The sequence below is a fragment of the Eulemur rufifrons genome, chromosome 29 (assembly GCF_041146395.1).
Source record: "Eulemur rufifrons isolate Redbay chromosome 29, OSU_ERuf_1, whole genome shotgun sequence".
In the NCBI taxonomy this organism is placed as follows: Eukaryota; Metazoa; Chordata; class Mammalia; order Primates; family Lemuridae; genus Eulemur; species Eulemur rufifrons.
The window spans coordinates 20,912,323-20,925,538 of NC_091011.1; the positions used below are offsets into that span (position 1 = coordinate 20,912,323).

The 13,216-nt window shown below is 39.0% G+C and overlaps 1 protein-coding gene across 16 annotated transcripts in view; it reads right to left on the reverse strand.

Moving 5' to 3' along the window:
- Positions 1-13,216, reverse strand: part of BBS9 (Bardet-Biedl syndrome 9) — a 440,322-nt gene that overhangs the window by 97,048 nt on the left and 330,058 nt on the right. For all 16 annotated transcript variants that reach the window (XR_011231786.1, XM_069462324.1, XM_069462319.1 and 13 more), the window contains one exon: positions 2,160-2,382. Coding sequence is in view for 15 of the 16 variants with exons in the window: in XM_069462324.1 (XP_069318425.1) it covers positions 2,160-2,382 (223 nt within the window). In the remaining variant the exon portion in view is untranslated. The remainder of the gene's footprint in view (positions 1-2,159; positions 2,383-13,216) is intronic.

The window sequence follows — 13,216 nt, forward strand, 5'->3', positions numbered from 1 at the left end:
AGAGCAGCAATTTAACAATTTTTCTAAAAACTCACTATCATGATTAAATCAAGACAAATGGGAGGGAGAGCCACTCAACCACAGAGTCACAAGGGTGTCATCAGCAAGGGAAAGCAAGGCGTTCTGTCTGTGACAATGACACACAACCCACAGTCTCAACCTCTCCATTGAAACAAATGCAGCCAGACCTGGCATAAGAGACACAAACCTGGCTCACAGCCTCCTGGGCTGGGAACAAACCCATTTTCCATCTTTCTTCTTTTCTTCATTTCTTCCCCTCTTTCTTCCCTTCCTCTTTCCTCTGCCTTTTCCTTCCACACATTCAAAATTTCTTCATTGAGGGCTTAAATGTTCCATATTCTAGTTGCTTACAAATCTAGTTATTTAAATGAAAATGACTAAGACAGGCATTTGGAGGTCACTGGACAGGGGTGCTCAGACAGGGACATACGACGAGAACCCAGGGATGCTGCAGCCTGAACTGACAGGTGACCAGCCAGTCAGGTGGGCCTATCCCATCCCTCTTTATATTGTCTCTTTTATGTACTTGTGCTTTTCCCTCTAGTCTCCTTGTTTTTCCTTTGGGCAGGCAGGAGGGTGGAGGGTGAGGGAAGCCATATACTAAGTGCTGATTATAATGAATATTTTTCATTTACTACCTCATTAATCCTAACTATTTCTTGGAAAATAATCCTGTAACAATGGACAGAAGATGGACGAGTAGAGGCCAAAGGACCAATTTAGAAGGATGTTACAAGAGCAAGATGAAGAGGGCCTAAAATAAAGGGAAGCAATGTCAGAACGATTTCTCTGTGGAAAGGCCAAACATTCTAAAAGGCCAAATAAGAAATATTCTTTTGAAATAAAAGAGGGGTTCTATCTGTGCATAGTTAAGGTAAAAATACTTCAAATCATAGAATACAGAATCCATGACTCCAAACCAGCTATTTCTCCTGCCCCCAAATTTAGAGGCTGAATCACATATATATCCATAACAATTGTGGCAAGTATAGCTTGAATTTTTTGACAGTGTCTCTGTTCCAAGCATTGTGCTGGGTGCTTTACAAACATATAAGGCCCCACAACAAGGCAAGCTTTATTGTGCTCATTTTCTGAAGGAAGAAACTAAGACTCTGGAAAGTTAAGTAATATACCCAGGGTGATATCAGTAGCAACGGATAGAGGCAGCATCCAAGCATTGGTCTGTCGGCCTCCAGAGTCTGTGCTTATTAGATTATGCTATGCTGTCTCTGTGTTTATCTTTTTACAATTTCACTTGCATTCCTTTTTACTTCTAAGAATGCTGATTGAGGGGGAAAAGGAAGCAACAGCAAGAGCATCAGCATGGGAATGGGGGGGAGGGAACAAAAGCTTGTGAGAAGAAGAGAAAACCACACATACCACTTCCCATACCATGGTCCTCGCTTTAGGAGGAAATAGATGCTACAGCTGCTGCATTTAATAAATTCGTTTACATTATGCTCCTTGGTGCTGCCATGGAGAGGCTAGGAAGAGGGAAACAGGACTTGGGAACTGCTGTCCCTGAGAGACCCCAGGGCAGCATGACTGACTACACGGGAAGGGCAGACCTGGATGCCCATGACCTTCACTGACTGCCCACGTAGGAACGAGCTCGATCTCCCTCCACCCTGGCCACGGGTGCCATGGCCCTGAGGCCTGCTCACATCCCTTGATCCCAGTTGTTCCCTTTGTTTCTTCCTCCTTATTCCAATGACCACGATCCAAGCAAACAGCAGAAGGGACTGGACTCATCTGGATTAAATTAGCTGCTTGTGTCATGCTATTTACATTTATGAAATACGGTATCGCGAGATCACATTTAGTAAAACTTTTCCTTAAAAATAGTTTTATCCCCTAATCCACTTTTTATTGGTTAGAAGCAAAACAAAAATGGGTCATATATTTAAAAGCAGAGGGAAGAAAAAAGACATGCCACTCCAGAAATGTCTAGTAAGCAAATACTCCAAGAATATTTATCCAAGTAGTTACCCTAGGATATGTGAGGGGAAACGTGAAAGCAATTTTCTTGGCTATCATCACTTTCATATGAAATTTAAACCCCAAATACAACCACAGGCACATTCCTTTAATTTGGGAAAAGTGCAATTGTGTTTAGGGAGCACGGTCGGAGCTCTTACCTGGCATGACCATGGTCTGTGGGGCTGCCGCATCAGTACTTAAACAGAGACGGCCGCCTTTGGCTAGTCTGTCGCACAGCAAGGTGATATGTTTCTTCAGTCGGCTTGTGTCTTTGGGTATGTTCAGTTGGCTGCTGAAGTTCAAAGCCTGCTCCTTTGAACTCTTCGACAGGCAAGTCTTCAACAGGTGGGAAATGGCAGCATCCACCGTTTCTTCCCAGCCCTGGATGCAAAAGCCAATTTTGAATTGATGCAAAGATGACAATGAGATAACAGGACACTTTACTCATACAGGTTATTGAGTATTTCTGTTCAAGTGCTGGGGATTCGTGAAGGGTGTGGTGCCTGGAATAGTCCAGACTAGGCTGGTTTTGAATTCTATTGCAGAATAGTTCAAGCCCCTTATATTGGAGGAAAGAAACCTGAGACTTGGAGAGAAGGTACCTCTGGGAGCCTTCACTGCTAGTACCACTCCATTCTCAAATTTATCATTTAAGCCACCTTTCAAATATGCAAATCAGATGAGGTTATCCCCAAGCTTCAACTCCTAAATCAAAATGCTCAGTTTGGCATTTAAGGCACTTTCTCCTCCAGCTCCCACTCCATTATATTCTCTTCCCATCCACCTGCATCCGCACTCTGTCCCTAAGCCCTCTGCACATGGTTGGCTCTTGTGCTGCAATGCCTTTACCAGGCCAACCTCTACTTATGACTCAGCTCAGGCACTGCCATCCAAGGACGGATTTGTGGGCCCTCCTTGAAGCTCTGAGATCTCATGCACCCAGATCCATCACAACACTCCTCACCCTGTGCTGGGCTCACTGGTTTCCCCATGAGAGTGCCTAGAGTTTTCCATACTCCTGCACTGTGCTTGGTATTCAGAGGGTGGTTAAGAAACATGTTTGCTGGACAGACAGATGGTGAGATACAGAACCAGGATCTTAGCCCTGAGAGGGCTTTGGAGACCTTTAAGTCCAGTCTTGTGGGATTTTCCCAGGATCTTTTATACAACAGCAACCATCTGCCTAGGCATGGCTATCTTAAAGATCCAAAATTACCACTTTTGGAGGCTTCTCACTCCTTTCAGGGACATGTATAACCAGCAAAAAGCTATTTCTGCACTGAGCCAAAATCTGCCCCATTGGCCCTTATTCTGCCCTCCAGAGCCATGCAGAATAAATCTAACTTCTCTTCTACATGACAGCCCTTTATATCTATGAAGACAGCAATTCTGTACCCTCTCCTCCAGAATAAACATCCCAGTTCCTCCAGCTCTTCCTTATATAAACACAGTTTCAAGTTTTCTCTCCATCCTGACCACTCTTTGAATGAGCTCCAATTTTAAACACTTGAAAATTCATACAGCTAAGTAGAGAACCCCAAATTGACCCCAAGACACTGGGCTGGGGCTGCGAGTACAGGTAGGACACGGCCCTCTTTCCCTTTTTCTGGAAATTCTACCTGCCTACCTGGCCTTGAGTCACCTCTGCTCCCTTGACAGCTGCACCACATTCCTGATTCATGATGTGCGCGCAGATGCCTAAACCCCAGGCCTTTTCCATACTTGCTGCGTTTCTCCCTTCTAGGCTTATGCAGTTGGTTCTTTAGACCAAAGTGCAGAATCTACATGTAACCACTAGAGAACTTTCCACTGATTGTCATGATGGGTTAATCAGGACTTTTTACTCTATTGACCCATTATAGATGCTGCTAGGCAAATTAGGAAATAAATAATTCTAAAATGAACTTGAAAATGCTTTTGAGAGACCTCAAAGACTGTAAAAACAGCTTCCTACTCTAAACCACTAAAGAATAAACCACTGGTTACTAAAAAGACATCTCTCTACTGCTACCAAAATCTAAACTAGACAAATATCTAGCTAGAATTAACTTTGTATTTAGATAATAGTGGGAAGAGGTAAATTAAGACAAAATAGTAACCCAGACATAATTAGAGAGAGCGTATTTTCAGTGGAAGCCATTGACAAAGATCTCTGGAGTATAAGAAGGAAAGATCCTTTGAATATAACTTGGCATTTGTAAGCTCTATGCTCATTTCAGCATTAAAACAGTTCCTACTCTCTTATAGACTATTCATTTAAGCAAACTACTATACTTGTAAATATATTACAGTAGCATATTAGATAATTTAAGTAGATACGACATTTAGTTAATGCAGAAGTATTACAGAATTTCTTTTCCTACTTGCTAACTTGCAGATCAAATAAAAAAACATGTCATGTTTAGGTATTTGGCATAGATATTTCTTTAATATAATGAGGAATGATGCCAATACTTCAGAAAGATTGCTACTGAAATACAGAGTTATTATTTAGAGGGCCTGAATTGCTACATAAATTCAAATACAATAATAAAAAAGAATGTTTGAGATAAAAGAAGAGCCTTTCTGAAATGAGAGTTTTGTTAAATAAAAATCCAATGTGATAATTCACTGATCAAACATGTAGCATACTTATCTAGTGAAAAGTGAAACAAAACTATGTGGAATCTAGAATCTCAAATGTGAGAAGTACCTTAAAGATAACTATTCTGACCACCTTTTTGATGTTAAATCTATCGCCTTTATTCACAGCCCTTAAATTGGTAAGTCTAATGTTCCGTTTTAATGGCTAAATACACACACCCCCCACACATAATGTACCTAACCCTTATCCTTTCAACATTAATATCAATCATACTAATATTTTGTCTCATATTGTGAGAGTAAAAGAAAATCTTAATTTGGAAAAAATAGCACTAAAAAATGTCTGGAAGGGAACTAGGCATGTGCTCTTCAGTGAGAACTGATTTTTGTAATAGTTCTCAAATCCACGGTTTAATTCTAAAGTCCCTGTTGACCTATGCATGGCTTTTAGAAAACAACATGAAGCATGAGGTGGAAGGAAGGGAGAAAGAGAGGAAGGGAAGGAGGGAGGAAGTTAGCTAAATGTACATGTTACTCTATTTTACTGTCTTCACAACCCTTGTCAGTATTGGAAGGTAACTTATTCATTGGATTTGAGGTGGATTTTTGTATTTACTTTGTCTAGTCTAGTATTGACAATTGCATTTTCTTTTGTTCCCAAGGCCTTGAGTCTACCCATTGTGGTAACTTCAATTTTGTCTAAGTCTTCTACCTGAGCCCTTGCCTGGGAGCCTGTTTAAAGTGTCATTCCGTGATAGACTGGCTACTTGCTCCTGCCACATCCCCTCCAAGGAACTGGACTCAGTGGCTTGGCCCTGTTGCCTGCTGCCTGACTTCGCCAATGCCAAGTTGCCTTCTGTGTGCATCCTCCATCATGGCTTCTCCTCAGTTCTCTCCTTCCACATTTTGCCTGCGTGTGTAAAGGCTCCTACACTCTGGTCCTGGATGCCTTCATGTACCAGTGGGATGCCCAGGTGTGCCCTGCTGATGTGAGCCAGCTCTTTAAATTCAAGGCCCTGGTCTTGCCGTATCTGTTTCTCCTGAATGAAGTCATCTGAGTTATGCTTCTTGTTATCCAGAGACCAGACGGCTGTGGCTGAGTTCCTGATTGCTCTGCTCTACCCACCCTGCTAGTCTCCACTGGTCACTAGGCCTAACTATCAGCACCAAGCAAGTGGCTTATCAGAAACAGTAAGAAGCAGAAGCTTTGACCAAGTTTGTAAAGTTAATTCCCTAGGGTATCAACCAAAGGAACCAAAGAAAAAGAATAAACTAAAAGAGTATTCCCATGCCACCTGTGAATGAAATTAAATGAAATTTTACTGCATAATAAAAAAGCACAATGATTTGTGCCAGTTTGGTTGGGTAAAACTTTTAGAAGAGTCCACCAAAGCTTTTAGCACTTTCATAGACTACTGAAACTGACATCTGGGAATGGCCTTCCGACACCATGGCTCCTGAAAACATTAACAGTGGTCAGACTTGGTTCTGATGAGTCTGAATTGTAGCGACGCATCGCAGGGATTCATTACTGAGACTACTTGGAGCAGCCACTCCCTTTATCAAATCATAAGACACATGGGGTCATAGACTCCTAAGTGCCCACATATCTGATGGAGTCTAGGGAAACCTTCATTGACACCTAGGGCAAGAGAAGAACCATGTGAGTAAACTAAAGGCATCAACTCCTCCCCTGAAAATGCTGTATTCTTAACATTCTCAAAGAACAAGGAATGACCAAACTCAGGGGGAAAAAATGTCCAAAAATACATGAAACCATTGATTTAAGTGTAAAGCAGTACAAGATCCTTTTTGTTTTTCTGTCCTCCCTTTAATTAGTTTGGATTTTTCAGGACCACCCAGAAGCTTCACTATTTTAAGATGTGGCTACCTATTTCTTTCTTGATCAGGACCACCAATGGATATGAAAGGTCCACATACTACATTCCTATTTCTATTTTCTTCAGATAGGATCAAAGCCTGGAGAAAAAATATCTAGAACCATATTTGAAATGACTGAGCTGCACATTATTCAATGTTAGTTTCACTTTTCACAACAATCATGCTAATAGTAGCAAAACAGCACAAATCTCAAAAACTGCATAGTAATTATTTATGAAGTATTATCCATACATTGATCCTAATTTTAAATGTCTTTGTCCATTAAATAAAACACAAGTTTGAGTCCACATAGCCACATTTGGTTCTCACAAACTACTTATCAGTGAAAGCTAAACTTAGATTTCATAACTATGTTATGCAAACTGCCAGATTAAAAATGATAGCAGTAGAGACTCAACCTTCATTACTTCTCATAGTTTATATGTGGCTTTCTCTTCAAAAAGCAACAACTGGTAAGATTTTTCCTATTTATAGTATATGCCATGTGCTTCTGGTCAAGGACGCCTACTCCAAGTTGGAAAGTCAAGGCCTTGCCTTTTTCTATAACTTCCTGCCCCCAATCCAACCACTCACAAATTCCCTCTTAATAAAAAAAAAAAAAAAAAAAAAAAAAACTATAATTATAATTCTTTTCCCCTGTGCTTATAAATACGTTCCACCAACTCTAGGACATTTTCCCCCACATTTTAACATCACTGAAGTAGGGATATGTCTTATACTCAGTGGTATCTAAACAACTGCTGACTTCCAGGCTCAGGTGATTCTGTAGTTGTTGTTGCCTGTGTATTCACGGCCTTTGTCTTAGCTATTTGTATTGTGTCACTTCCACCGACTTGTGTGCACTGCTCATATTCCCCTTGTTGAATTAATTTTCATTTAAAATATCTTTTAAAATGATACTGTAACTTGTCATTGGACAAAAACGTTATTGTGTGCACAGGAAGGCATGGAAATAAAGCAGCTGGAAGTATAAAGCTGAAATTATCGAAGTGAACATTCATGGCCGAAGAATGACAGCAATTCCATATTTTCTCGCAAAGCTAAAGCTAAGCTAAAAGTTGTCCAGGATGTAAGATAAGAAAATACCCACAGATAGAAGAAACTATATTATGCTTTGTTACTGAGATACACGCACACAGATTACTATCCTATGTCAAGCAATACAACTCAAGTCAGGAAAAGTTGGCAAATCCCTGGAATAGATTTGCTTTGATTAATATATCATGTGGGACTATTGTTAAAGCAATAAGCATCAATTTGCCTAAAATTTCCTGCTGACTTTGGACAGAAGCTGCTTACTTTCAATCAACACATAATCCAACTGTGGGGGAAAAAATGAAGCTTTGAGCTTAGTCAAAAAGGAAAATTTTCAGAATGGATATCAGAGGCCCAGAAAAAAATATCATGAAGGCAACAAAGACACACTCATAAGAAATGCTGTATGACAATGTTCTTTGTGGCACATAAGACGATGTATGTGGAAAAATATAGACAGCAATGACCTGTAGTTTAAAGGTGAATGTGAAGAATTTCAGGAATACTTTAATCAATTTATGTTGTTCAAATATTTCTTCTTATTCAGGCACAAGAGTAAAATACGATAAAATTTACATCTAAATAAATCTAAAAGAGCTCTTTCAATAATTATTTAAAAAATCTTAAGTGAGCTGGGTGCAGTGGCTCATGCTTGTAATCCCAGCACTCTGGGAGAACAAGGTGAGAGGATCATTTGAACCCAAGAGTTCAAGACCAGCCTGAGCAACATAGCAAGACCTCATCTCTTAAAGAAAATTAACTGGATGTGGTGGTGTGTGCCATAGTCCCAGCTACTTGGGAGGGTAAGGCAGGAGGATCACTTGAGCCCAGGAGTTCGAGGCTACAGTGAGCTATGATAGTGCCATTGCACTCCAGCCTGGTGACAGAGGATGATAAAAAAATACTATGTCAGAGTTAAATTGACAGTGTTTTTTCCTAATTGGTGCACAAAATAATGCCATAACTTATAGTGGATGGCATCTTATTGTTGAAATACAGTAACAATAACTACCAATTCCTGGATGCCTGTCACATGCCAGGGACCATATTTGGCACTTCATATACATTATCTCTATTAGTTCTCACAAAACCTTAAGAGGTATATACAGAGTGTCCTCAGAAAACCTGCACATGTTTGAAAAGTAGTTTTCAAATGAGGTCATATATGTAATGCAGTTTCTAAAAATAGGGTTTAGCACCTCTGTGTTATTATTATTAGTATTTTGGTCTGCCAAATGACAGATAACTAACCACTAAAACTCTGAATCTGAAATGATGGTGAAGATACACCAAGGTGTGTGGTCTAGTTCACTGAGTCAATTGTTTAGGCAATGTCATTTTCAGGTATTTTGTGTAAACAATATAATTTGGGTATATACATTTGGATATCTTATTGAAGAAGAAAACCTTATCATATATATTTTTTCATTTAGTGTTTATTGTATTACAGTGAATCATTTATAGTTGGCCATAACCAAATCTAATGAAGGCTAGATTCTATGGTTTAAAAAAAAAAAAAGTACAGGAGAGGATATACCAAAATTCAGAAAGAAATTCCCTGTGTGACAGCTCCCAGCATAACCCAGTGAAAGGCAGTGAGCCTGTGGGTCTGAGGGGCCTCTGAATCGGCTGATTCCTCATTCTGGGCAGACTGTTTTCTATCAAACTCTGGTCATGCCTTCATGAGGAAAGCAGGGGAGAGCCAAGTTCACTAAATTTCTTAATCTCATGTTCCTCCTCTGTACCATTTGTTTACTGGTTCAGTAAGAATGTAAAAAGAAAGCAACCTGAAATCATATCTGAACGGCCATTCTAACCTCTCTTCAAAGCAGAACTAGTCCTTAGGGTGTAGTCTAGTTCACCAATGCACAGAGAAAAAAAAACCAACGCTCAGTGAATTCCACAACTTGCCTAAGGACACAAAGCTAGTTATGTATTTGTTCAAAAGAGGATTTGAACTCCAGTCTGACACAGTATTCTAATCAGTTGATATACCACAGTTTATATGTTACAACTATTAGCATTTTTTTAGGTTGCTTTCAGTATTTTATAATTCTAAATATAAACATTATGGTACTAAATGGATTTTAGTTTACTACTTTTAGTGCATTAACTTAGATTACTAGTGCCAAGTACAGGATTAGTTTTATGACCCACATTTTCCTAGAGGACTCTTTGGAAAGACCATATCAGAAATAGGTGGATGGGTCTATTTCACTATATGTCTGTCAGCACCATTTATTACCAAATTTGTCTAAATCAATATAGGTGAAGCATACCTAACCATTGCTTTCACTTGGATATATTCACCACTGGTAAGACTGAAAATTTTTGTATTTACTAATTTGAATTATGAATTATTCACTATTTAAATTATGGGGATAGGTGAATGAACATATGTATGAATATATATTTGTGTGGCCTGGCTATTAATCTATCTATATCTTTTAACACCTGTACAGGAAAGACTAGGTTTTACTCTCATATAGAAACACAAAATATTTGAGTTAGCTTGGAAAAAAGCGAAAGGGATATAAATTGGAGGTATTTTGCTTTCTTTTCAAAAAATGATAAAAACTACACAGTTGTTGGAAAAGCATCTATAATTATGTGAGACATTTTGAAGATAAATGGAGTATTAAGCAACTCACAGATGATTACTTGTATACCACTAGATGCTTAATTGCTTTGATTCTGTGGGAATGTAGAAGAATCTGCCCTTACATTTATTAAAATATAAGACAAGCACATATGACAAGTTTAGAGTATATAATGAGAGCTAAATTTCGTCATATCCCCAAGTGAAATTCACAAGAGAATGTAAGCCAGAATAAATAGGGAGGAAATGAACATTGATCTGACTCTTTAGGGTAGATGGAGGGGGAAACAGAGGACACTATTTTAAGTGAAGAAAAAAGCACTATTAGCTCTGGCTTGATGGAAAGAAGTTGTGTACCCATGGAAACTCAGCTTACCAGAATGGAGGGGGGAAGCTGGGGAGTCATAGAAAGTGAGTTTCAGAAATGAGATATGGTGGAGCCAAGTGACTGGAAGTCCTGAATGGCTGGCACTGGAGTTCAGACTGAATACAGGGGCCAAAAGAGCCATGGAAAGTGTGTAAGCAGGCGTGTGACAGGAGAGCAGTGGGCTGTGAGTCCAGCAGAGACACACAGGGCACACCAATGCAGAGACACAGGCAGAAAGGCTACTTCAGATGCCACCACAGAAAGCAAGGTGGAAAAACAAGGGCCTAAAGCCAAGGGGCTTTCCCAGAAACATTTCCAAATGAGCAACAGCAAGCCAGAGTGACGGACTAAACATGGAGATACAGAGAGACACACAGCCACACGTCGTCACAGCAGCACAGAGGGCATGCTGGTTTTAAAAGACAGAAAGTCACCAATTTCCATGTGCATGTTTCTAAAAGAATATAATGTCACAGAAATGTTAAAATAATCTCTTTGTAATTAGTAGACTCAAACTAGGTTGGGTAAAGAAATCTTAAGAAAATTGAATTAATATAAATATACTTCCAGCCTGGAATAAAATTGGTAAGTATTATGAGGAGGATGATAATTATTATTTTCCCTCACTATGGTTGTTTGAATTTAATTATTACATTACTTATATTTAAATCCTACCCTATGTCACAAAGGATTTGAGAGGGTATAGAGTGAAAGTGATGCTTCAATTGATTCTTTATTCATTTTATTTAGTCTCCTTATTTTTCAATGCATAAATAATATCAAATGTGTCCATTAAAAGCTTTGTTTCATATTTGCTGTAAACAAAGTTTTTATAATTACACATCACAACTTGTGCACTGTATTCTACTTGGCTCCTAGTCTATATTATATGTATAGTATTTCAACTATTTCAGTCTTTAAGACAATAAGGTCATTGGAAAGGCTTTGAGATATGTTATATTCAACTCTGGTGAGGCAGAATATTATACAATTAAATAATACCAGTTACATCTAACTAGCAACAACACAGGGTATGTGGCCATTATGAACATGAAACTAATTCTTTTATGTTTATCTTGCTGGCTAAGATCATGGGAATTACTCAAATATTTACTTTCTGTACTATGTTCCCATAGACAGTTATAATTGGGATGATACTTTAACCGTCATAAAGGCAGACTTAATACGGACACCAGACTTCCTCCTTTTGTTTGCCTTGTAAGAAGAGGTCATTAATAATGGTCATGATTAGCCATCATCATCATCACTCAATCCAGACAGCAGGCACAATGGCCCTTACATCAAATCTGACCTGTGACGTAGAAGTGTTTAAACCCTGTAAGTGAGCCTTGATAAGTCCCTCCACACAATAGGATTTCCTATTAATAAACATCTATTTTCTCACATGAACCATGTGGAACATTTTAAAAATAAGTTTCTTTTTCCAGATCAGTTTGTAAAAGGAATAATCAATCAAAAAAATAAGGCTGAAGCTCCAAGTCGCCTTCCCTCACTGACGTAAATTTCCATCCTAACTTTCCCAGGATTTTAAAGTTCAATACTAGGGAAGGTAACTATCGAACCCTTAAGAACACAATAAAGCTTTTCTTTTTCAAATAGTAGATAATATCTACTAAATACATTGAATGCATTTTGAAAGAAAAGAAAAATTCAGGCATAATGCTATGCAATGTGCCAGTATTCCTTCTAACACTAAGATTCTATGTAATCATGTCCCCGAACCAGTGCACTGTTGCTACTTTTATTAGAGATTCCTCTGGAGTCAGGTGAACACAAATGAACACTAGAACAGAAGTGAGACACAGTCCATTTGGAAATATCCATACTGTTTCTCATTGCTCTCTTGGCATCTGCTGGACGAAGAATCTCAGTCATCTAAGCTGTTTACTAGGGTAATGAGAAACAGGTCTGTACAGAGATCAGGAAGGGCAAAGAGGATTCATCTACATACCAATTCCAAGTGACAGTGACAACCAGAATGCTGTATTCAAAAGGATTCCAAGGCCATGTGTAGGCTCAACAGGAAAGAATTCAAGATGGTGACAATGTCTACCAAGGCCATATGATGGGGGAATAGCAGCACATGTGCCACTTATTGCCTCCCCTTCATGTAGATGCATGAATCTTCTCAGAGAAGTTTCTTGTTCCTAGGAGAGTGTCCACTTATTGCAAAAATGACCAGGATTATCCTAAGATACCAGAAATTGGGGCTGCTAATGCAAACACCATGGCATGGTTTAACATCAATATCCTACCCTACTTTCACTAATTGTTAAAATATGCTGAAGTGGTTAACCCAACTGATAAAACCCTTTTTCTCTTAATGACTGATAGCGCTATACAATGGAACTTTCTGCAATGATGGAAATGTCCTATATCCAGGCTATCCAATATGGTAGCCACTCATCATGTGTAGCTACTGAGCAGTTGAAATATAGCCAGTGAGATTTTAATTTTAACTTTATTTCACTTTATTTAAATTTCATGTGGCAAGTGGCTACCATATTAGGCAGTTCAGGACTAGAATGTTTGCTTGCAATGTTGAAGTAAATCCACAAACGATGGGTTCTAAGTCTGTTTTGTTTACTGAGGTATGCTATGTGACCAGAGCACTGCCTAACACATAGTGGGTGCTCAATAAACATTCACTGAATGAATAAATGACTAGATAAAAGATTTGTCCTATTAGGCCAATCCTGAGGTATGTA